Genomic DNA, 27,975 nt, shown 5'->3' with positions numbered 1-27,975 from the left:
AAAAAACGCTAACAAGAGTCACACTCGTTCAGGAACGATGCTTATCTACGTCTGTCACAATCAGAACATGTCAGAGAGACATTTTTGCGTGTGTGATCGAGACTCCTATCGATTCTGTCCACGCTAAATTGTCGTACCTCACAAGGAAAATATTTGTACAACATTGTTGTGGTGCAGCAGTTTCAGTGATTTTATTTTGTCTTTCAGCGTCATGATAGATTCAACATCAAGATCAAACTGGCGTAATTTTGTTTCATCATCTCGCGCATAATTTGTCAATTTTGTCCTCACTGAGTTGATAATCCCTAGTGACGCTGTTGCTGTTTGTGCCGCTGTTGTCGGCTCCACCATGTAGACAACGCTGTGTAATTGAGATAGTTTTGTTACTCTAGACACAGCCATATAAACTAAATTTGACCATTCTATGCGATCATCGACAATCCAGATGTTGGTATCTGATATTGTTAATCCCAGAGACGATTGGATTGTTATTGTTATACAAATTCTCATTGGCTATTGTTTTTACCATTATTAGAACCTTTAAAGTTTTTCTACAATAACCACGTCATTTATATTAGATCCGTTAGTAAGAGAGTTATCCCAGTTATTTTGTTTTAATTCTTGATTATGTAAGTCCATTCCCGCGTTTTAAGTTTGCAAAATGTTATCTAACGCGTTGAACCACGCAATTTAGGGAGCCTGTTTTCATCGGAGCAAGGGCAGCTATGTCTGGTTCATTCAAACGATGAAGCGCATTAACAACTGCGGAAACTGGATATACGTTACTGTAGTGTGGTTTGTCAATTCCGGTGAAAATACCTGCTTATTGTTTATGTCGCCGTGATTCTTTAAAAGGGTCGAGTTTATCAGGAATAATCCAAGTCGGACCATCTTCACTAACATGTTCAGCAATAAATTTTATTCCGAAGATGTACTTGTTCTCATCAACAAGATTATTAACGAAAGCATATGCTTAATTGTCGTCCATTGTGGAATCAATACATGTTCCACCGCCGTCAATCATAAATGTTGAAAAAAACATCGGACGCAACGTCCTTGATAAATTCGTTCTTTTCTTGTTCATAAAATCCTACAGTTGTAACTTAAATGTAGAATGTTGCTTAAACATTTACCGGATATATGCATGCAATATATGATGGCTTTGCTGAAATGTATTAATCGGTTCCTTGAATATTCAGAGACAAGTTTAGACAATGTTTCAGACTGAGTCACGAGTGCTCTCAGACTTCGCTGATGTCATTAAAATGTCTGATATTTCGTCCTAATTACTCCAAAAGAGATAAAAAGTGTCACATGATAGATGGGACGAAACGAAACTGCTACTTTTTGTATAGTTGTTGTTAGTGGCCATTGCTTGTTGAATGGATCACTAAAGAAATCGAATGACACGCAACGAATATGTCTAATGCCTGTCAAATCATACCACTTGTTACAAATAACATAGATAAAAGAATGCCATGTGAAATGGTGTGCATTTTTGTTCCGATGTGTTCTGCATTAAAATGTTCCAACGCATGCTTTAGCGATAGCAGTCAAGCTTAATTCTACACATATACCATTTGCTACAAAATGACGGTGACATATTTGTTTTATAGGACAATACCGTGTTTATGGAATAGAAGGTAATAGATAGTCTCAAATTATATTCCTTAGTTAAGAATAACTGTTCATATAACGATATGTCCGAGAATGCAGAGACCAAAACATAATCATGATGAAATCGAATGCATGCTTTTAAACCAATGTCTCAACGTTTAATCAGCTTAACCTTTGAATATATTAATATGAAAAATATTCGATACAGGTTTTATATAGTATTCTCCACCACTATTATAGGATGAATCGAAACATCGAATTTGTCCAAAGACGCAACGGTAATAACGATGTTTGTTTACTGGCCACATGCACATTTGTCTTGGAAAGAACTAAACCTTTGTCACCAATTTTGCAAAAGAGTAGGAATGACTCATCACAAAACTACGACGACATAGTTCAAACTCAATATTCAAGTCATGAAAGCAACCCGGAAATAACTAGATTGTTCAGTATAACTACAAGGTAGAAAAAAGGCTAATTATCGGATAGTTGAGAATCTAAAGTAGCTCTACAAACTGATTGATAGATCAGCTGAACAAAAATCAGTTCAATCTTACATGGTAATACAATTTGCACGACATCGACGTTGTTTGGGATACTTTGCATGAAATCGGTGTGGTCCAAGATTTCCAATAAAGCCAAAGAATACTTCGTGTCATGTTTGTTATTTTATGACTGCGACCCGGATACGATAGACTGAAAACATCGAATAGGAATATTTCATGTCATGTTGAACTTCCGAGATATCGATCCAATTTTGGATCGAAACCAAAGAGTTCTAAAGTTCGTATACATTACTTAGCTTTATTATAACTCAAAAGTTAGGATATCTAACCATGTATGCAATACATATATTTTGACATGCAAAACATGTGCCAGTCCATATGCTGGACAAACGGCTAGGTAACCTGGCTCAAACAATTATGCTATCATTGCTAAAACACCTTTTCGGCCAAAGGTTTTGTTTCTTGATGCGTCTATATTAACATAACTTAATTATAAAGCCGTGTGAGATAAATTAAATTATGATTTGATTCCTTAAAATAGTGCCATAGCACATGTTGCTTTATCTCAAAACTAGCTTAATTGCCAATCCTGGACGGGAGTCATAAAAGACAGTTTCAAAATATAAAGGAAACATTGAAAAAACGTGACGCGTGAGGTTAAAAGAAAGAAGTTTCAACAAAAAATTTAATTAAATAAGTAGAAACAAATATAAAAAGGTTGGGGTGCCACGAGTTTCGATCTCACAGCGGGACACATAGAAAGAAAGATAAATGTCTATGTATATAATATTAATCCCATACCTTCCTTTTACACTTTTTTAATTATGACATTACTCTTCTTCACCTTCTCTCGGATACAGATTTGAACAGCCCACAACTTTGATCCAGTTATCTTGCTCTTCTCTTTGTCTTATTAGATGAAAGTTTTCTATTATAACGTTGATATAATGAGTCTTTTCTATTTAAGACTTTTCCATATGAAATTCATCTCCTGATGAAGTTCATCTCCTGCCTATAGGTTTGGAAGTTTGATCTTATTCGTCGCATGCACTTGCTGCAGTTTTTTAATTGTCCTTTGTAAAATAATAGTGACTCCCTTCTTTCTCCTTGTATTCAAGCCACATTCTATACTGTAAAGTTTGTTGCTAAAATGTTGCAAAAGGAAGCAAGTACTGTCATTAATTTTTACCTTAATAGAAACATCATCATACTAAGCTGTTTTAGCTTCAGCACCGAGACTGATTCATTGCTTATATCAAGAACTAGTTTTAATATAATTCTAAATGGGCGTATGCATCAATAACTGCATGTATGTTGTTATGTATATTTAATTTACAGTTTGTTAGTCAGTACTTTTTTAAAACTTTCACTGTAATATAACATTGTATGTTGGACTTGACCTTGTCCAAAACTGATTTGATTTATGCTTGACCTGCTTTCACTTTTTTATGTAAACAACTAATACATAGCTACATTATTCTTTATGTGTATGAGTTTAAAATCAGAATTGTTATTAATATAAGTATATATGTCTATTTTGGTCTAAGTCTAGGTCTTGGAATTTCCTTACTGTATTTGACATAGTCCAGATTCTGGTTTCTAATTATAATTAATATTTGTATTTTGCAAACATTAAGATCATTCTAAAAGGATAATTTCCATTAGCTAATATTACTTTTAGAAAATGCTAATTGTTACCTGATTTTAAGCAGGGAACTATATTATCATGTAACTGGGAGGATTTTTCTGTCGTGCTTTAAGATCTAGCACTTTCAAGTCGTATTTTATGCTGTGTCCAATATGGCTGAAAATTATTTCACAAATTTTTTTAATTCAAAGAAGTACAAAGGAGCTCTGATAAAAGTCTTGGATGGAGACAATTACTGGGATTTATAGTGAATTCAAACCTGTGATTATATTACTGTGATTCAACAAAAGACTGTTGACACATCAACACTCTAGGAGGTATCACAGACACATCATCACCTTCAGTTTTGGATTTAATTTGGACTTATATGAATTCTATTCAGGACTATAACTTATTAGGACTTGTGTTTGTAATTCTAAGATTATTTGGGATTTAGTTCGTAAAACCGTAAGTACCTTTTCATTATATTCTTTTCTCCTTTTCTAGGGAAAAAATTATTTGTTGGATTTTACAAAGCTTGTTGCTTTTCACTCTTTTCGTTTACTTATTTTAAAAGCATAGGCTCGTAACAATGTAATTTTTCCTAACAGCAATGAACACGACAACCTTCTTAAATTTAGTAACCCATTGTACATTTAAGTCATGTCGCTCAAATTGATTTTCCCTGAAAGGAATAAAGGTCTAAGTAATGATACTACATTCGATGTGCATCAAGTGTAATTCTACCCTTTGTTTCAGCTGAGGTTGTAGTTGCTTGATTAGTTTGTAAAGACACCACCATTTATAAAATACAAATATCTTTTCAATAATTTATTTTGTTGTCCAATGCCATACAGTAAACAACTATAAAATTATATCCCTAACGAAATTAAACATGAAACTTGTCATCTGAATATATATATATATATATATATATATATATATATATATATATATATATATATATATATATATATATATATATATATATATATATATATATATATATATATATATATATATATATATATCTCCATATTAATTGTTTAAAAATTTCTAGCTGTTTACAATAAAATAATTTTCTATGAAACGTTTTCTTTTATATGGAATGACCATAATCCCATATTAACAAACAATGCATATATTTAAGGTTGTTGTAGAGACCTTAAGCCTTCCATAATTCATTAAGATTACGAAAGGAAATTAGAATTAATTTGATTTAACACAATAAATATAATTGTTTACAACTAGATATGAATTATGCCCCGTGTATTGAGGTAAATATTCAGGGCACGTTTGAAATTCAATGTATTCCTATTCATCTTTTCGAGGCATCCAGAAAATAAATATTACAAAAGTGGGCCTAGTGGTTAGAGCGTCCGCCTCGGATGCGGGAGGTCGTGGGTTCGATCCCCGGCCGAGTCATACCAGAGACTTAAGAAATGATACTAACAGCTGCCTCGCTTGGCGTTCAGCATTAAGAGGTTAGTGTTAGGACTGGTCGGCCTGGTGTCAGGATAATGTGACTGGGTGGGACATCATGCTACATGTCTGCGGCATTATGCCCCAGTGCTAGACATCACTATAAACTGCCACATTGCAAACATCGTAGCGATATGACTGAAAAATTGTTAAAGCTACGTTAGAAATCAAAATCACATCACATCACATCATATATTCAGAAATGTATTTGTCTTGTACAGATATAATTAAAAGATGCGGATCTCCCATACCCCTTTCAAACACTTAATTGACACTTTATACAGTTTTGCATCATGAATACTGTAGTAAATTTAGAGTATGTGCACTTGGTTGTAGTGCCCCGTTTTAAGCATTTCTTAGATTTGTGTGATTACTTGTTTAATTATTGGAATTCGGCGCCATGGAAATATTCCTGGCCCGAACTAATGAGCTAATTAATAGGAGCAAACGTCACGGAGTGAAGTGTTAGTGTGTTTCCATGATGTCCTGGTTCACTAGCAGTGAATTCCGACCAAAACCGAATGAATGTCCCTGTCGTAAAATAGTACATATTAAAATCTAATGGTATACATTGGTAGCGTGACTGCAAGGACAGTACTTACGGTATTAAACCGGTAAATTACACGAGGGCATAAATAAAAAGGGACTTGACAGACACCGTTTATGTCGCCATGTGGGCGAATATGGTGCAGTTACATCGGCGAAATGTGCCTGGAAAGCATACATTGACTGGCCTAAGGTGGCGGAGTTAAAATAATTCCCATTGTTAGGGAGTACTCATATATGTTCTAAGGCGTGAACGGTTGGTGGTACGGAAACATAATGAAGCCAAAACACGCAGATGTACGGTTGATAGATAGTTGGCAGTTTGGTTTATCTGTGGTCTTGCATTAATTAGAGGAAAATTTAGGTACAGAATGGACACGTCGGGCTTTCTGATTTACAACTGAGGTTGTATGGAAGTCTTTGGAAAGTCGGGGAAACTTATGACTTCTAGCGAGAATCGCGCCAGGGTTTGACAACCGCTCGGTCAAGTAAATACCCGTGTGCGTGTAACAATACGATTGAACTCTATCTTATTTGCCTCACTATTAACATTTTTCATGTGAATTGAACTGTATGAAAAGGCTTTGAGGAATATTTTGGATAATCTAGCTGAAACAAGTTTAGGGTCATTGTGATACTATATTTTTACTGCATCATACATTCGTGTGACCACATCACTGATGACCAATAACGATTTAGGAAATGTTTTACTTGTCGCACAGATTAGCTCACCGAATATTTTGTGTGGACAGATCAGTAGGTTTCCTACAAACATTTTTTTTCAAGATTAAAGCTGTTATATTTAGGACTATATTTCTAACCGCAAAAACGAGTCAAACTTCAATACCTTTATATAAGATTATGTTACACTATTTCTCTGCTAGTATATGTACTTTTAAACTGGCTTTCCTTTTCCATAAAAATAATGCGTGATTTAAGACAGATAATTCTGGTTACTTCAGTTATTCTCCTACGATGATTGCCTGAAAAAACAATCAACTTTTAATTCTCTCTCAGAGTTGTGTACTATACATACCTATGAATTTTTTCATGACATCGATTATCACCAACCAGATAGTAGTGTTAGCTTTTATTTGGGCCTAGGATTATCTGCCAGCCGAGTAAAGTAGACATTAATAATAAAGTAGAGCATGGTTATTATGATGAAGCAATGCTAACGTGGCATAGAAATCTTTCTCTTGTTCTTTTTTAAGCAAGGCATATTTCAACAAATTATTATAATGACATGATACACGAAATGAAGAATAATAGGAAGTTTTAAACGAGCGCTTATTTCAATTGAAATCTAAAAAAATACATGATTAAAAACCGGATAAAGGTGACACTGTTTAACGTATTTAATAAATTTCATTTAAAATAATATCAGATATAAGATTATGTTATGCGTATCACATGACACAAAATACCGATGTTGTTCCAAAGACCAAAGAAAATATTATAATGAACGACTTCAGATAAATATTCGGATGCCTTGGTTATTACACCCTCATCATATATGTCGTCATGCCTTAGTTATTTATGTCCTTAAATGTTTATATTTAATCAGGGCCGGCGTCAAACTACTATCTGGCGCCCTAGGCAAGGTTAGATTCTGGCGCCCCCCCCCCCCCCCGAAAATATCAATTTTAAAATTTATAAACAATAATTTTTTTTATAAAAATTTCAACATTTGAGCAGAGACCAAGGGTAATTTTTTTTTAAATTACCCCTCTGTGCTCAAATGTCCGGACAACCCCCAAAAAGCACTAATTGATACTATTTTATCTGCAAAATTAAGACAAGAATAAACAAACATAAAGATAGACATTAGTGATGAACTAACAGTTGAACAAACACTCAATACTAATACACCTGAAACCAAATTTGGCTGAGGGATAAATACAGACAGAAAGACAATTCAAAATCTCACTTTGCGTGCCTTTTCCTCAGCAAAGTTTTTAACCAATTCAGCTAAATCAAGTGATGAAGCCTGAGCATGTTCAATTGATATAGTTGCCAAGCCAACTAGTCTCTCTTGCAACATTGTAGAGCGAATGTAAGATTTTATAAGCTTGAGCTTTGAGAAACTACGCTCACCACTTGCCACTGATACTGGAAGTGTGAGAAGGGTCCTCAATGCAATAGCAATAACTCGTGGCCTATAAAAACACGCGAACATAATTACGTCCTGAAAGTTTCGTATACGCGCGATTTTCACTCACTCATTTTTCTTGTTCCGGTCAGCCTGGTGTTTCGGTCAGACTGAATCTACCCGATTATTTGTCCCTGTATGAAATAAACCAGGATAAAAAAACGACCCTCAATAAAACTGAAATTTATTTATTTATTTTTCAAAACTGTTGTTGATTTGGAGAAATGCGCCCCCTGAAATCAGTGCCCTAGGTGGCTGCCTAGTTTGCCTATATGGTAGCACAGGCCCTGTATTTAATATAGGAATGTATGAGATGGGCATATACATTAAATATGAACTGCCAACCATGGCTCAATTACATGCGTCTCATAATACGAACATGAAAGAAACAGCAAATGCATTTTCATAGACGTCGTGATTATTCCTTTAGATCAACGAGGCCAAGATGTCAGAAATGCCGCAAAACAGATCATGGGTTCGAAGTCACACCGTGACATGCTCCTGTTGATTTAACAATCTCTAATCCCAGTTGGTGTACAATCTATTATAGAGGAATATAAAATGTCGAAGCATTCGATAGAGTGGAAAGTTTGAATTCACAGAAATTTCCTCTAGCATCATAGAACAGTTTTTGCTTCTTCAGAATAACATATATCGAAAAAGACGCATCAACATTTTTCCCACGTTCTATTTGATAAATGGCGCTGATATCGCCATAATTAAAGAGAAAAAGAGACCGGTCTTAAATTGTTCTGCCTTTAACTGATGGTTCATATTTGACTTTGCATGCCTCACGATCTAAGGTTCGTTTCATAAAAGTAATATAGTAAAAGAACCCTTTGTTTTCCCCATTAACTTTGCATTGTCAGAATCGTTCAGTATTTTACGATACTGAACTCGCGAGCAACTTCATATTGGACTCATAAAGGAGCTACTTTCATTGTAAACAAACAATGGACGCAGATGGCCAGCACTTTTTGTAAACAAATCATGTACACTCACGTAGTAGGTGGTTTACGTTTTGGTTGATTACATTTGTTTCTGAGTGAACTAAAGCAGATGTTTCGTGGGCTGCAAAATTCCAGCTGCTTTGATAGATTCCGCGTAAAATTTTTTGATACAATGTTTCGGATTAAGGCGTTATATGCCAGATTTCATACAATTGATGGGTACCTACAAATAATATGCAAGTGACAAGGCATAAACTGTCTTCTATAGCTGGTAATAAGAATGGCAAAAAATATACTTACAGTTTTACATCCTGAATTTCCTTTCTTACTTTGCCAATCCGAATTACATGAGCCATGTCATGGGTTCTCAAGTTTGATTACACATTTCAAAATTGTAGTGTAATTTCGACTATATTCCAAGTGCAATTACATTCTCATTACTGCACTCGAAATGAAATAAACATTAAATCCACAGCGTCTTTTTGATAATTGCAATTGAAAGACTTCATATTTTTCCCACATTATGATTTCAAATATTCAATGTTAGAACAGAAACACACTTGCAGATGTCAACACGCTTCTCCCTCGCTATTTTAATCCGATGTATTTCATATAGAATTTGCACAGATGAATCCAGTCCATAAATATTTCGTAAAATCGACAAAAATACCAAAATCTACTCATTCCAGATCAAATGGAAAAGTTGTTGCAAAGCGCATTTATTCACAATATGAATCTAAATTTCAACTTAAAGTAGACCAAAACGCCAATTTCTTTCAATCGTTATGTCTAGCGCGCGACTAAGTTAAAATTTATCTGGGCGGAGTTATGTGCGCATTAATAATGTTGTTGTTTTGTAATGATGAAACTGCGCCTGTGCATTTAGTCTGGAATACGGCATGCATTCAGTTACTTTGTTTCTTGCAGTGTATTTTGTTTATATAATTAAGCCATAGGTAGAATAAAGAAAAATGAGCAAATAATAAAAAGGTTACTGCAATTGTATGGAAATATATGCATTCGTTTTGTCGGATAGATATACTGCACTCTCAATGTCGTGCAGCATTCCATCTGAACAACTGGTTCATATTATCCCATACCAATGCAGTAAGCTATAAATATAATCGTAGGTATATATATATATATATATATATATATATATATATATATATATATATATATATATATATATATATATATATATATATATATATATATATATATATAGGCAATATTTATTATTATAGAAGAAGTATTGAGCAGTTATAACTCTTAACATAACGCATTTTGAGTGATATCTTTTAAAATATCGTAATAACTGGCCTCTAGCCACGAATGTTTCGTCTTTACTGTATACTAATTATTTTATTAAAAAAGGAAACAATATGTTCACTCCATGTACTGTCAACTGCACTCTCCAAATTATACTCTTTCAAGGGGATTGTGAGTATCACGCAGGTACAGATACAGTACAGTGAAAGGCTCCAACACTCGGAGTTGGGGGTGGGGTGCAGGGAAGAGGAAATCGTGTAAACGTATTGAAAAGGCCAATAGGAAGCCAATTATTGGTGGTGGTAAATAATCCAATACCCACGTTTTTCTTCCTTAGCACCTGAATAACATCAGCTGTACAATCAATTTGCAAAGTAATTACATTGAAATGCTACTGTCTTGATAGGACTACACCACATTTATTTTAGTAAAGGAAAAACAATTTATGCATTGCATCAAAGTTGGACAGCAAGGGATGTTACAGTTGCATCACATATGCTATAATTTTGCTACCTACTGGGACAACCCATGCAACTGGAAATTACTATGTTAACTGTCCAGCATTGTTGTGCTATATTCCATTGAAAATCTTCATATACCATAATAATTTTGCAGAATGGACTTATCCAAATTATGATCATCTTATTGGAATATACTAAAATGTTAGGTTTGTATAGTTTGTTTTCAAACTGAATTATACCTCTTGATAAAACAAAATAATAAAAAAATGCCAATGTAAGCTTATTTGGCACTTACTTTAGACAAGTTTCAAAATGACACTGTTCCTTCCCTGTTACTTGGGAAGTAACTCAATGGTTAGTATGCTGGATGCATGATCCTTGGGTCGCCACTTTGAATCCTGCACCGATTAATTGGGTTGGCTGTTGTGTGTCTGAGACGGGTTTTAACATGACACCATTCCCGCCCAGTTAATTGGGTAGTGACTCAATAGTTAGTATGCTGGATTCATGATCATTGGGTCGCCAGTTTGAATTCTGCCTCGATTAACTGGGTTGGCTGTTGTGGGTCTCGGAGCAAAGAACTTGACTACCTCAGCTTTAGCACTGAATAGTCAAAATGTGATGACGTGCCTTTAAGCACCTTTGCCAGCCAATCAGTTTGGGTAATTTAGGCCCTTAATTCATGGCAGCTGAAGAAGGATTACTATCAGTAGTATTGGTAAGAACAAGGTCTGACAAATAAACTAATAGATTTTGGCCGAGTCATTAGATCAAGAAAGACCGTGTTGTTTTTCTTTTTTATCTTGATTCTTGTTCTTGTGTAAATAACTTCTAAAGATCTCATGATACTTGTTTTTATAACAGGTAGAGTTGCCAGATTGCAAATGCTGTTGTTTTTTTTTTATTTTAGAATATTTTATCAGAACTTTATATTGACAGTGCAACCATGCCAACACCACATGATTTCTTTCTTTGGCACACCTGTTTTTATGTTCAGGGGCCCTCTTGGTACATCATGTAATTTAATTCTCTGTTCCACTCATTAAGTTTAAAATCCAATCACTATTTTAATAAAGTAACCTAGCACTTTACCAATTTCATCTACTTCTAACAATTCACTGTTTTATCAAAAGATCAAAACTTTGGTACTAATGAATGACATCACATACTTCCCTAGTCTTGGTCACCACGATGTTTGCTTTGTGTCTTCCTCGCTGTATCCTTGGTTAAGGTGTATAACTCCCATTGCCTAAGCACAACATAACCTTCATGTGTTGATATGTCACACAACACCAATCAAATCTGATACATTTGCCTGCAATTACTATAGCTTGATGATGTACATTTACCATTATCAAAACTATACCGTAGAATAAATATGCTTTTCACTGCAGCTCGAATGTTGTTGACTTTTTTATGTTTGTAATATTTACCCAAGTATACTTATATTTAAAGTAAAATCTATTCATGCTGTTAATAACCTGGTGACTTTTCTTCATTATTGTTATACAGTGCAACAAATTGTTGGCAGGTGTCAGCTTTTGTGTGTGTTGTTGATGGGTTGTCTGTTGGTAAAATATCATGTCATTGTTTATTGGCCATAAATGTCACATACATGACATCACCTTTTGGCAAGTTGTTTAAGAAAATGATATGTGTTCAAGAACAACTCATCCTCAGCCAATTTGTCCCCGGATAGTTAATTCCTTAAGAATTCATCCCCTTGGGCCATTCATACCCATGGCAATTTTATCATATTGAAATAGCATCTCAGGTATTTGGGTGCTGTGGATGTTAAATAAAGATAGACGGATTATATTAATAACTGTTACTGATATATTCAGTGATTTCCAAATTATATTTAATAATAATAATAATAATAATAATAATAATAATAATAATAATAATGATATAATTATAATAATATTCATAATAATAATAAAGTATGTTCAATAATTGGAAAACTTAGATATAATTTTTAAAAATTGCTATTAATCTATCGGTCTGTCTGTTTTTAATCTATCATATTTTGCTCAAATACCTACCTACCAATAAAAAATTTCTTTCAGACATGACATACACACTGACACACATACATACGTACATAGAAAAATGTCCTCAAATGGCAATGTTTGCTAAACGTGACCAACAAATGGGTTCAAATGACTATTTGCCAACTCGGTATGTCAGTCATCGGACATGAGGTGTCCATAATTATCCCATGCAGTTATTTGGCCCTCATGTTTTAACAATCGTTTAAGCACCATACAGCCACAAAGTAGAAGATAAAAGAGAAATGAAAGCTTTTTACATGGACTTACTAAATACATATACTTAAACAGTTGTGCAAGGATAAATACTGACATTACATCTGATCCATACACCATGCACTTTTTAACTAGATTGTGTAGCAGTGTCAATACCTATCAGACCATTTAAAAAATGTTTATTTTCTCTGTGTCTTTGGAGGCTGTTGGTTTTCAGACACCAAAAATTGTTTGCCAAAATAATTTTTAATGCAGTATAATTTTGAGATGATATGTCACAAAACAATTTTTCATGAATTTATGTTTTCAGACACAATATAAAGAGAACTGTTAGTTTATTTTCAAGTAACAGTCTCAGTGTGTTTATAGGTAATTGAACAAGTCAGATTTATCTTAATCAGTCATGAATAGGTACAAAATTATCTCGGAGAATACATCTGCTTACTTAGCAAGAAATATTGAATGTAATCATGAACTTACCAATAACTAATTATGTGACAGTGGTCATGGAGGATATGCCGTGTTCTCTTTTTGTTTTGATTGCTATTTTTGTGCAGGTCACCACGTGACAGTGTCGGCATGCATGATTAAATATGTGTATGATAGTGAATGCATAACACTGTCAGAAAGATTTCAGTAGATGTATTATCATGTTTCATTGTATTTTATTGGATATCAAAATGTATTAGAAGGGTATTTATGATTGTTTATTTTTTCAATTGCTTGATTCATTTAACACAAGTGTGATTGGTTGTCAGTGTAGACATCATCACACAAGAGACAAATAGGAATATCAGTTGTGTAATAAGCAGCCATGAACCCCTATTTTATATCATCAAACAACAGATAAAATAATAAAATTACAAGGAATATGGAAACAAAAGATTCATCCCCTAATACATTTTGTTTTCTTTTTTCTATAGAACCAGCATATCACGTGGTCACACTGCATCGAATACAGTTACGATAGTGCCAGTATTATGGTCGGCAAGAACATCTCAGTTCTGACCAGAATTCGCTCAGAGAATCCAGCAGGGAACTTTGAACAACAGTGCCATCCAGTCTCAAATGAGTGCAAAGACAAACACAAATGACATTACTATTTTCAAACCCCCAACTGGACTATTGATAGACTGCATTTAATTAAGACTATATTGCAATGTCCATTAGATTTTAAAGACAGAAACTTTGCATTTTTTTAAATGTCTGTGTAGTTGTGATTCTGTGAGTGTACACGTGTGTTTGTTTGGTAATGATATTTGACAATGCTAAGTGAACCAACTATATTTTGTTTGTAAGCGTATTAAATGCTTTAAAAAAAACCACGTGTTATTTTCTTGTATTCAGGTTTGAATTTCCAGTAATTTTCTATAGGTTTATATGAAAAAGAGTTTATTCTGAATTGGATGATCTTGCTTGTAGTGGGGGTGATCGTACTGCCCACCCACCCACCCCGACCTAAAAACACCTTTTTGAGTCTGAATAACCATCTGGAAATATGGCAGGTATGCCATTGCAAGGTCCTGCATCCGTCTGTCGACAGTTGCTTCTTACCATCCTGGAGTCCGTATTCTGATCCAATTTCAGTCAAACATGGAATATAGGTTTTTATCATCAAAATCTCTAATAAGTGAAATGCATGCATATTAATGAGTTGATTTTGCACCCGATTGGCTAAACTTGTTGCCACTCTGGAGGCCATATATTTTTATCCGATTTTGATCAAACTTGGAATATATCCTTATACCATTAAGATCTCTTACAAGATTGTTAATGACCAAGATCCATGCATGCTAGTAAGGTGAACTTGCATTTGATTGGTTGAGCTTGTTACCACCTATGGAAGCCATGTTCTTTTATTTTATTTTAATCAGAAATCGCAATATGGGTTTATATCATTAAGATCTTGGATGGAAGAGTAAGAGCTAAATATATTAATCAGATAATCTTGCATCTGATTGTCTTAGATTGTTACCACTCTGAAGGCCACATTTCTAGTCCGATTTTGATCAGGTTTGGAATATATGCTTAAATCATCAAGATCTTGGTCAACAGTGGCAGATCCAGGAATAATGTTGGGGAGTGTAAACAAGTAGGCATAGGGTCAGTAGGATGGAAACTATGGTGGTGACCAGGAGGCAAAGGCCCTGGAAGGTCCTGCATTATAAATGCTTCCAGGACATACTTTTAACCATCTATACATTACAAAAAATTACTCTTGGAAATGTTGCAGTTGTTCATGCTCATTAGTGTGGCGGTGGGGTGCATGTCATTAAAGGTCAAGTTCAAATTAACAATGAATGAGATCCACGCATATTAATATCGTGATCTTGCATCAAATTGGCTGATCTTGTTACCTCTCAGGAAGCCGTTTTTCTAATTAGATATTTATCTGACAAGCAGTAAGGGTTTTTATCATCAAGATCTTGAATAGATTTGGTATTGAGTAAGATCCACACAAATAATCCTTTGCATCTGATTGGCTGACCTTGTTACCACTCTGGAGGCTAGATTTCTGATCTGATTTTGATCAGACTTGGAATATACGCATATATCATCCAGATCTCACAGATCTCAGATGGATTTGATAGTGAATGAGATCAACGCATATTAATAAGGTGATCTTGCACCTGTTTGGCTGAACTTGTTACCACTCTGGATATCATATTTCTAATCTGATTTTGATCAGACTTGGAATACCTACTTATATCATTAAGCTGTTGCATAGGTTTGATAATGAGTGAGATGAACACATATTGATGAGTACTGTCTACTCTGACAAAATTCATTTTCCCTATTTTAATAACTGCTAAAGTTACCGGTAGTGTACTTTGGGCTCTTTCAATTTCATTTCACGAGCAAGTGGGAGCAGCCATTTTGATCAACTGCCTTCTTTAGGCAGCCTGTTGTTTCTCAAATGCAACATATTAAGAAATTTTAGTCACATTAAATGAAAGTTGCATAGAGGTATGTCAACATTTTCTCCACTGAACTTGTTGCAAATGCACGCAACTTTACCTTATACCAGTCCCGGTTTCAGAAGTATTTAATAACCAGAGCAGAACCATAAATATCAAACAAGTGTTATTGTTTGTACAATTTAATTTTGGTGGTATAGGTGAAACATTGAAATAGTTAGCATCTAAACAGTCCTTTTGAATAATTAGTAAGCATTTCTTCCACAGGGCAGTATTTGTTGGTCCCAAAGTCGGACACAAGCCCCCAAACCCCAACCCATGAGGAAAAGTGGGCTATTTTAAAAATGCATATTGTATTTTCTCAACATAGCAGCCAATATTATGCTAAAGACAGGAACACAAGACATACCACAATTATTCCTGAGATGTCATTGATAAAGTTTACAGGTTGAATAGAAACAGAACAGATCAAGTTCATAGAGGTCAAAGGGTACAATGTCTGTCTGTTTATAATCTATCATATTTTGCTTGTATACCTACAATCCAGTAAAAATATCTTTCAGATATGGCATACACACATACATAGATACACAAGGTCCTCAAATGGCAATGTTTGCTATACTAGACCAACAAATGGGTTCAAATATCTATTTGGCAACTCAGTATGTCAGTCATCAGACATGAGGTGTCCACAATTATCCTATGCCGTTATTTGATCATCATATTTTAACAATTGTTTAAACACCATACAGCCACAAAGTAGAAGATAAAAGAGAAATGAAAGCTTTTTTAATGGACTTACTAAATACATATACTTAAACAGTTGTGCAAGGATAAATACTGACATTACATCTGATCCATACACCATGCACTTTTTAACTAGATTGTGTAGCAGTGTCAATACCTATCAGACCATTTAAAAAATGTTTATTTTCTCTGTGTCTTTGGAGGCTGTTGGTTTTCAGACACCAAAAATTGTTTGCCAAAATAATTTTTAATGCAGTATAATTTTGAGATGATATGTTGCAAAACAATTTTTCATGAATTTATGTTTTCAGACACAATCTAAAGAGAACTTGTTATATTTTCAGTAACAGTCTCAGTGCATTTATCGGTAATTGAACAAGTCAAAATTTATCTTAATCGGTCCTGAATAGGAAAAGTGAGCTATTTTAAAAATGCATATTGTATTTTCTCAACGTAGCAACCAGTATTATGCTAAAGACAGGAACACAAGACTTACCACATTCATTCCAGAGATGTCACTGATAAAATTTGTAAGTTGAATAGGGATAGAAAAGATCATGTCCACAGACGTCAAAGGGTACAAAGTCTGCTCATTCTTCTAACAGTAGTATAAAGAAGCAGTGAATCTGCCTTGTAATGTTTCAATAAAAATAAACATTTTTCCTACATTTTTCTTTCACCTAATCCAAGTTTATGTTACTTCTGTGTTCTAAAACATTTAATTTCCCCACAATTAGAAACATTTCATATACAATACTGCCACAAAACATTGTATCAACAACAGCAAGATAGGCTGATTAGCTTATCTTTTATTCATAGCATCAATATTAATGTATGAGTTTATTGAGAAAATCATACATGATGATATGAAAAAGAGAAAAGCAATTGCACAAATGTTCATCTTTGTTTTAAGGTTCCACTCTACTATTTCATAGTTTGCACAGGGTTTGACTTTTAAAGGAAAATAATTTCCCAGGTTTTCCTCACTGGTTATACTGGCTGTTTAAAAGAGACCTTTTATACATTAGGCGTCATTAAAATAATTTTATATTTTCATTGTTTTGGTGTATGATTGTTGGGTGTAAATAGGGTTATAAAGTTTACAGTTTGACCTTAATTCAGATATGCACCTCTCAAAAGACTATTATCTCCGCTTGGTCATTTTCACTGGACTTAACAGGTAAATTGAAGAAAAAAACTAACGTTACTTTTTTTGTAGCTCTACTAGTCATAGACTAGAGGAGCTTATGGGATGGTCCGTTGTCTGTCATCCATTCATCATCTGACTGTTAGCATGTTTGTTATCACTACTTCTCCTAAACTACTCGGAGGATAGCCTTGAAACTTTACACACATTCATCCCATGGTCTAGTTGGTCCTAAATGAAAATGGTTTTGCTTGGACATCCAATATCACTGCCACAGTGGCCATCTTGAAAGTCTTATTATCACTACTATTCTTGAATGGATGGTCATATGAACATGGGGTTTTTATGAAACGAATTCTTATATTGTCAAGTTGGTCCTGAATGAAAATTGTATCTAACTGATGTATCCAATATGGTTGCCACAGTGGATATCTTGAAAATCGTGTTATCGTTACTGCTCCTACATGGATGGACATATCAACATGGGGTTTTCACTAAAAGACTTCTTATGATGTCTGGTTCGTCCGAAATGAAAATGGTGCTGATCTAACATCCAATATGGCCATCATGGCAGCCATCTTGAAAAATCTTCTCGCTACTGTTCCTAGATGGATGGTTATATCAACATGCGGTTTTCACATAGAAGACTACTTATGCTGTCTAGTTGGTCCTGATTGAATCTGACGTCTAATATGGCCACCTTGGCAGCCATCTTGAAAATCTTGTTATTACAACTCCTGCTGTATGGATGGTCATGTCAATGGGGTTTTCACTAAAAGACTTCATATTTTGTGTGGCTGCTCCTGGATGAAAATGGTGCTGATCTGATGTCCAATATGACCACCACAGCAGCCATCTTGAAAATCTTGTTATTGCCACTCCTCCTGAATGGAAAATCATATCTTGAAGATATTGTTACCTTTACTCCCTTCCAAATGGATGGCTATATCAACATGGGGCTTTCACCAATAGAATTCTTATAATACTTGTTGGTCCTAAATGAAAATGGTGCCAGTAGTATATCCAATATGGCTGCCACGACGACTGTCTTAAAAATCGTAAGTTTTTTAGTGAAAACCCCATGTTGATCATTATGATGGGTTTTTCACCAAGTCCTAGATGAAACTGGTGTCAGTATTACATCAAAATATGGCTATCACGACGACTGACTTTAAAACTTGTTGTCACTACTCCCCATGAATGAATAATCATTATGACACGTGGTTTTCACCAATACACTTTTAATGATGTCTACTTTGTCCTAAATGAAATTGGTGCCAAGTTGACATCCAATATGAGTACCACAGCCGCGAATTTGAAAATCTTGTTATTGCTAAAGGATACGGGAGATGGTTTTAATACTCGACAGTTAAAAGGAAGAAATTGTCTTATCTTGAATTTCTGGAAATTCATTTTGCCCAGTAGAGTGTCAGTCCCACTGAGGGACTCTGGTTATATTTTATATTTCATTTATTGCACTTTTAGAAGTTAGTATTGTCTAAAGTCATAAAATTAATTTTCCCTATTTTAATAACTGCTAAAGTTTGTGCACATTGGACTATTTCAAGTTCATTTCTCGAACACATGGGTGCAGCCATTTTTCGATCCGCTGTCTACCTTAGGCAGCATGCAGTTTCCCTCATATCACATATAAAGATATTTTCAGTCACAGTACGTGAAAACAGAACAGAGGTGTGTCAACATTCTCTCCATTCTGCTTGTTGCAAATGCACACTTCACCTTATACCACTCCGGGTTTAAGAAGTACATAATACCAACAGAGCAGAAAGTTACATGCTTGTGGTTGCAGAATTCTTCCTCTTGCAAGAATGATGAAAACCAGATGTACAAAATAAATTTCAGAATACAAGATGCATACGTTTCAATAGAACAATTTATAAACATTAGCAAACTAATCCAACTTAGAGATTCAAATGAATAATTTGTAATTTATAACTGAAGAAAAATTATGAAATATAAATACTGTTAGAGGAAATGTGCAATTGTTGGCTAGCATACACTATGTGTAATGTGGTAATGAAGGAGCAGAGTATAGTTGCACAATTTTATTTAATGTAAAGCCTAATGTCTAAATATAAATACACCAGGCACCAATCTGTCTACAAGTGCAGTGGAGTCAATCAGGTATCGTTACACTTTGTTTTGCCTTCCCAATTGTTTAAATGCGTTTTTAGTCATAGCAAAACATAGACTGTTCAACGAGACCAGCCTATATACCATAAATGTATTAGACATTCATACTCCTATTGTATCTTGAAAGTAAGGTTTACACACAACGCTACCTGGTGATCACAAAACTGTTTAAAAATATATTCGTATCCTCTGTACAATTGCAAACAGTTATACAAAACACCTTTGCAGTGTATTCTGAATTTCCAAATGTATAATTTAAGTAACCTGGAAAGTAAGCTGTGAGATTAGTGTAACATTAAAGTGTATCTCATTATTAGAGTCAAAACAATACAAAGGGATACACTTTGCAAGTATGTATTAGAAAATTATGCCCATCCACTACCTCTGTACGTACATTTACTATGATAGATCAGTTTGACCAGTGTACTTCACTTCTGTAATTATAGAACATCAATGCTATTACACCAGCCGCCAGTGCCATAGTTCTGTTAAATTAGATATGTTGTGTTTTGTTTTATAACGTCTGGCATACCTGTGTTCCTTGTGTTGAGATTGATATAAAACACTCTTCACAATACGATACAAATAACGTTGTATACATCTTCAATTTATTCAAGTAAAGCGGCTTGAAAATGACGAAGTCGCCACGAAATATTTGGTATGGCAATTTATCTCCAAAATATGTGGAAGCATGTCAACAAGGCAAGGGTTGAGGCTCATAGCCCGTAAAGTAGCTTATCAAAGCAATATTTAGGAAAGAATACCAGCGTTTTATTTTGCGTTTTTATACAAACCTAATGACATAGATCGATTTAGATTGCCGAGAAACATATAAATTAATAGTAAATTTGTGCAAATTTGTGGTTGTATATGAATAGTAAAACGTTTACCTATAAGGAAAAATTATGTATCGGCGCACGGACAGACAAATGAAGAGTTATTTAACTTGATACCTACACATTTTATATTCTGTTGGATAGCTTGGAATCTATGCTTTATATCTATAGTATTATCACCAATTTACGTGGAAACATCATAACAAGACAAGGGTACAAGCACATGTGAATATTTCTATCCGTAAAGTCGCTTAGCTAAGCAAGCGACTCTTTTAATTTGCATTTTTACATAAGTCTAATGAATAGATCGATTTAGATTGCCGAGAAACATATAAATTGATATCAAAATTGTCCAAATCTGTGGTTGTATACGAATGGTAAGACATATTTACCGATACGGAAAACTTATTTATAGGCGCACGCACAGACAAATGAAGACTTATTTAACATGATACCTACACATTGTGTGAAATGAGCAACTGATTTTCTGAAAGATGGGACACTAAACCGCCAGTCCGACACTTCTTTGTGGTAACTGTTGCTTGGTATTGCTCTCACCAGGGACTTTGTGTTAAGCGTCGTAGATAGGATCACAGTATATCGTTGGCAGTTTTTGCTTTTATTTTGTGGCTAAATCCAAGCGGCTGACAGTTCAATATAATTGTAAAGAGGGACCATACATCAAGCCTGTCAGTAATGTTCACTTTGTGTAATCAATGTGAAATCTAACTTGACTCTTCTAGCTGCCTGAGCTCCCTGGAGGGAGGATGCAGGTGCGCCAAATTAACATACTCTACAATCTGCCTCCATTCCAAGGAGAAAAATTAGGTGCACTTAATTATTATAATCTATGATGGAATTTAATTTTAAATTTAAACATATTTTGTTTTCCTACTAAAGGACGGTTTAGTATCAGTTATGATTTACATCTCTCAGGAACTGAAAACTAATGGGATTCATAAGAATAAGTTGTACCAAACCATACGAGTAAATAAATCTAATTATTCCACATCTTCTGCGGGGGGGGGGGGGGGGGGGGGGCGGTTCGTGGTGGTTTCAATAATAACAAAGTTATATTTTAAAATGGTAGTAACATGTCAGCCAAATCCTCTTAGAAAAGGTAATACAGATCTGCAAAACTGTTTAAGGTATTAAACGCTTTATATCTACAGTATTATCATCAAGTTACGTGGAAACATCATAACAAGGCAAGGGTTCAAGCACATATCATGAAAATATCTATCCGTAAATTCGCTGAGCTAAGCGATATTGAGGAAACAATACCAACTTTTTTATTTTGCATTTTTACACAAATCTAATGACATAGATCGATTTAGACTGCCGAGAAACATATAAATTGATATAAAATTTGTCCAAATCTGTGTTGTATACGAATGGTAAGACTTATTTACCTATATGGAAAACTTATGTATAGGCGCACGCACAGACAGATGAAGACTTATTTAACAAGATACCTACACATTTTATATACTGTTGGATAGCTTGGACTCTATACTTCATTCCTATGGTTTTATTACCAAAATATGTGGAAGCATGTCAACAAGGCAAGGGTTGAGGCTCATAGCCCGTAAAGTAGCTTATCAAAGCAATATTTAGGAAACAATACCAACCTTTTTAGTTTTTGTTTTTATACAAATCTAATGGCATAGATCGATTTAGACTGCCGAGAAACGTATAAATTGATATTAAATTTGTCCAAATATGTTGTTGTATACGAATGGTAAGACTTATTTACCCATACGGAAAACTTATGTATAGGCGCACGGACAGACATATGAAGACTTATTTAGCATGATACCTACACATATTATATACTGTTAGATAGCTTCGTCTATATGCTTTATATTTATAGTATTATCCAATCGATTTAGACTGCTGAGAAACTTATAAATGGACGGTTTTCTGACGATTACGTACGAACGGACAGGGTGAATTGTATGCGGTTTTCACTGCCAGATGCGTCTTCTCAGCACCGACGTGTCGATATGTTGTACTGCAAGATACGAGATTGTAGTTTGGGAGAATACTGCATTCAAGCTATTTTTCACAGACATCGTCGTGACATTACTGGTTTTCTTCTTCTTACAGACGAACAGACAGGACAATTTCTATATGGTTTGCACTGACAGATGCGTCTCATCGAGGCAAACTCGTTCGTTCAAGTTAGTATGCTAGTGTTCGTTTGATTATTTTTATTAAGTAATTATAATAAATCAAGGAAAACTATAACAATATAAATATGTATGTATGCATGTATGTAGATACCTTATGTGTATTCCTTTACGGAATATTTTGGAAATAGATTATTATTAACATAATTCATGCTTGAACGGTAACAAATCTTGGGTTTTATAAGGAACGTTAAGACGGACGTATAGAAGCAAGAATACCAAGACGAAACTAAAATACCGAATATTTGTTTTCTACTCCCTTCAGAGATTTGGATTCGGGGTTGTTTTGTTTATGGATTTTATTTGCTCATCCTCGTCAAATCCATTTGCAGGTTATAAGATATTCAGGGAAAGTTGCGTTTCTCTGTCTTGGTTAAGATCTGAACTAATTTCAGATGTCTCTTCTGTTTGTCCTTTGAAATGTGACATGCCTTTTAATAGATGAAATTTTTTACCTTGATTTTCATATATACTCGAATCTTTGTTAAACGAATGGTATCTTTGGACCATTTTTGTATCTTTTGGGAAAAAATCTAGATGAGTTTGACAACTCGCGTCGAATGCCATTATTATTAAATTAAATGACAATAAAATATGTTTAAAACAAACGTGTTTAACGGTATTATAAACTAAAATTTGAGCAAACTAGACAGTTTCTTTCCCGCCCTCCATCCCTAACTAATATTAGTCCCATTTTAGTTTCCGTGGTCCATGTTCTCCTGATGGCTAACTTAGAAATTCAGAGTATCTTCAACTTAAGACACATAAACTCCATGGATGAATCGAGTCTGAAGCTTGTATGGTCAGTCTCTGGATTGAACACGCTTTTCTTTGTTTGGAAAAATAGCCATGATTAATTCCTAATATGTAAAAGGACATTTGTAACTCTCATTTCTGTAGGTTTAGAAGAGTGGAAATAATATACTACCACAAAAATCTTATCCTTCTCCATTTATTTATTTAACATAAAATGGACAAACCCCTGAAATTAGGCCGAGTATTTTTAAAGACCGTCAATCAGTTACAGTGTGGAGTTATTGTTTGAATCGGTCTTTATATCCGGCATACACTGAGCGAATATATCTTGGTCAACAGCGAGCGTCTCAATATTTGTAATAATGTGTGTGTAATTTTTTTATAGGGGTGGGAGGTGGGACGCAGTAAATTGAGGTTCACCTTATTATTACAGAAGTCCACTTTAACAGTTTGTCTCGTAAAACCGACGTCCGGTCAGTGCACGAGATGGCTAATTTTATAAGTAATTATTTCTTTCTTGTAAAAGCAACAAAATTTTCAGATAGTAATTTAGATGGATAATGATCGGGTATCTGAATAGCCGAGCTTAGAAACAGATATGACAGATAAAAAAATATTTTCCATTTTTTGAAACCGACTTTTGGTAAAATGGAGAAAAGCCAGAACGCAAAATCTGATATCGACCTGACGAGAAAAAGCATTGTTATCTTAAGGAGTAGATGGGCGTGTATGGCATGAGAAGACGGGAAATTTCATTTTCTTTCCAACGGTATCAAGTACATTACAGTAGCAAATACAGTTGTGAAAATACTCATTAAAATGCTGAAACCGACATATGAGCCATATAGGGCAATTTCTGAAAATCGCTTTTGCATTATTATTTATAAAGATATTAAGGCGATATAGGTGTCACAATGAGGGGAATAAAAACATCTACCGGGACATATTGGTAATTTTTTCTAATTGCAAGGATAAATGTTTCTTTTTTCATTAAAAGGCACGAAACAAGGAACATGACATTGACGTTTCATTTTGTTTTAAAAACGTAAATTGACCTGATTATTAATTTTTGAAAATATAGGTTCAATATATTCTATGTAAATAATACTAATTGAATATCTGTCAGTAAATTATTTTAAACACGATTTGAAAACTCCTGAAAAAAGCAAAATAAACCGGTTGCACAAGTGGGGAATTTTAATATTTAAATTCACAAAATTTAAAAGCGCAATACACAGTAATTACTTAGTATATTATAATGGTTGAATCATAGCCGACGACATTCTATTGGTAAAAATTTTATATTGAAAATTAAGAAACATATTTAATTCGAAATTACAAATATATTCAAATTATGACAAAAAGAGGTCTGTTTGACATGGAGGAATTCATTTAGTTATCATTGCTATCAAATGCAGTTTTATTTTAAAATAAAAGTAGTATTATGCACTGCCGATAACTGCATTCATTTCGTAAATACGATAATATGGTTCCTTTTAAAAATTAATCAAAACATACATGATACGGAGATATAAACAGACAAAGTCGGATTTCGAATCGAAGTTCGGATTTGTCCTCCATATACATGCAAAATCCGATATACCAAAGATGGCGGACACAGCTGGCTTCGAGACGTCGGATTTTGGCATCCTAGCATACGTAAATTTTCACAGCTTTCAGCTTCGTTCGTCGGATTGTGGCTTTTGATGTCGGATTTTGGCCATGATACAGGACAAAATCCGACCAAATGAAGCTATACAATACTAGTAGTACAGGATTAGTATAAAAGTGATTTTAACAAATTTAGCGCATACGGTGTTAAATTAAATCTGACGGGTTATATATAAGTAGGTCTCAGTTAGTTACAGAGCTCGGCAAGGAGTAAAATAAAAAATTAAATAACTTATAAATAGGGAACATCGCCATGACGTCACTGGGAATGATCACGTGGGGTTTCCCTAGTCTGGTTGGCAGAGAGCCCATAGGCTTACTCCATATTTGATTGAATACGCTTGTTACCAAAATATTTTAATCCGAAACAATGGTCGTGTCTTGCTGTGTCGTTAATTGTGCTAGACGTTTTAAACCAAAGGACATACCCTTTTACCGCCTACCTAAGGATCCATCTAAAAGGCAGAAATGGTTGGCTGCGATTAACAGAAAAAACTGGATTCCAAATGAGCACGATCGCGTGTGCGGGAGCCACTTTATATCAGGTAAAGTAAACATCGAAGTTATGTATACATATATACTGCTGTTTAACAGTGACATTTATTACAATAATCATTTATTCTCGTCACTAGTTTTTCTGAAGCTATCACGATAAATGTTTATACAAAAACGTGCAATTAAAGCTCTTTAAAATCAATAAACCCACCTCACGTTTATTTACACAAAAACAAGTGAGAACAAGTTACAAAGCTGTGATAATCATGCCGGTAATATTTCAGAATAACCTATAATAAAAACAAGTTAATGTAATATAAAGAAATACATATTTAGCTTTTAGAGTAATACTCTTGTCTGTTGTATTGATTATAGTTTGAACAGTAAAAAAAAGTAACGGTAATATTTTTGTCAATGACCATAGTTTGATTATATTTTGATGAGCATGTAACATTGGGTTTTATCGATTTTTTATGCCTCAATTACTTTATAAAATATGCAAACTTCATATGCATCAAATAACTGCTATTTTCTTGTTTCACGGGTGATCATCATGACACTTGCCTGCGAGTGATTGCAGATCTTAGGATTAAAAATGAAAAAGCCATGGATGAGCTTGCAAGACTACAGGAGGAAAATCGTTCCCTACAACAACAGCTTAATGCTGTCAAGTTTACAGACTCTTTTCTAGAGCATGAGGATAAAGATGCCAGGACAAGATTATTTACTGGACTGCCCCACCACTCTTCCTTTGTTTGGATGGTCAAATACTTATCAGACATTCTTCATAATTGTAAAGCTTTGTCCACTGGCTCAGTTCTTCTTCTGATTTTGATGAAGTTGAGACTCAATATTCAACACCAGGATCTAGCATACAGATTCAGTGTGCCACAAACGGTTGTGTCGGATATTCTCAATCAGGGGCTGCCACAGCTTGCCAGGAATTTATGTTTTCTGGTGCAATGGCCAAATAGAGAGACAGGAATTTGCCTGATGTATTCAGAGAAACATACAAAAAGTGTCGCGTTATTATTGACTGCTGCGAAATTTTCATAGAGCGGCCAAAAACCCTGTATCATATCAACGAGAGGAAATAATTATATAGCGACTTTTCATTAAAAAAATGAATGCAATAAATCATGGGATCTTATTAAGTAATATACGGATTGTTAGGGATTTTTCACTAATAACCAGCAAGGCTAATATCATTAACATAACCGCTATATTTAAATGAACATGTTTAATAGCGCACAGGGCGTTATGAACCATGCTGTCTGGCTTATGGCAGGACGAAAACCGACGTAAAAAGGCTGTATAGCAGTACTATACGATTAGTACACTGGTGATATTACTATAATGAATGCATAAGTTATTAAACTAAATAGGCCATGTTGTGTATGAGTACGTCCTAATTAGTTACAGAACTCGGCAAGGAGTAAAACTCAAAGATAAATAACTTATAAATATACAAAAACCATACATCATATCAACGAGAAGAAATATTTATATAGCGACTTTTCAGAAGAAAAAAAAAATGAATGCGATAAATCGTGGGATCTTATTAAGTAATAAACGGATTGTTGGGGATTTTTCACTAATAACCATCAAGGCAAAAATCATTAACATAACCGCTATATTTAAATGAATATTTTGAATAGCGCACAGGGCATTATGAGCCTTGCTGTCTGGCTTGCGTATGTCGGATTTTGGCTACATGGAAGGACAAAATCCGACTTAACAAAACTATATATCAGTACTGTACGATTATTACAAATGTAATTTTACTAAACTGAGTGAATAATTTATTAAAATAAATAGGCCATGTTGTGTATAAATAGGTCCCAATTAGTTACAGAACTCGCCGGGGAGTAAAAATATATATATAAATAACTTATAAATATACCAAAATCCGATATCATAGCAAAGAGAGCGGATCATGATATAGCGACTTTTCATTTAAAAAGGAAAGCGATAAATCATGGGATCTTATTAAGTAATGCACGGATTGTTAGGGATTTTTCACTAATAACCAGCAAGGCTAATATCATTGACATGACCTCTGTATTTACATGAATATGTTGAATAGCGCACAGGGCATTATGAGCCTTGCTGTCTGGCTTGCGTATGTCGGATTTTGGCCTTATGGCAGGACAAAATCCGATGTAGCAAAGCTGTATAG

The 27,975-nt window shown here is 34.4% G+C and overlaps 1 protein-coding gene across 2 annotated transcripts in view; it reads left to right on the top strand.

Annotated features, from left to right (window-relative positions):
* The window catches only part of LOC149799007 (tumor necrosis factor ligand superfamily member 6-like), a 58,180-nt gene extending 43,998 nt beyond the window's left edge, over nt 1-14,182 (top strand). The window contains exon 5 of one of the 2 annotated variants that reach the window (XM_089957954.1): nt 13,804-14,182. In XM_089957954.1, the coding sequence (XP_089814080.1) occupies nt 13,804-13,850 (47 nt within the window). In that variant the 3' untranslated portion in view covers nt 13,851-14,182. Of the gene's footprint in view, nt 1-3,962; nt 4,052-13,803 lie in introns of those variants that run through there. The other variant, XM_089957953.1, reaches the window with a different exon arrangement.
* The last annotated feature ends 13,793 nt before the right edge of the window (nt 14,183-27,975 follow it).

The sequence above is a fragment of the Sinohyriopsis cumingii genome, chromosome 5, assembly GCF_028554795.1.
Source record: "Sinohyriopsis cumingii isolate HCF-2022 chromosome 5, ASM2855479v2, whole genome shotgun sequence".
NCBI classification, from domain to species: Eukaryota; Metazoa; Mollusca; class Bivalvia; order Unionida; family Unionidae; genus Sinohyriopsis; species Sinohyriopsis cumingii.
This window is presented reverse-complemented; position numbering and strand designations above follow the sequence as displayed.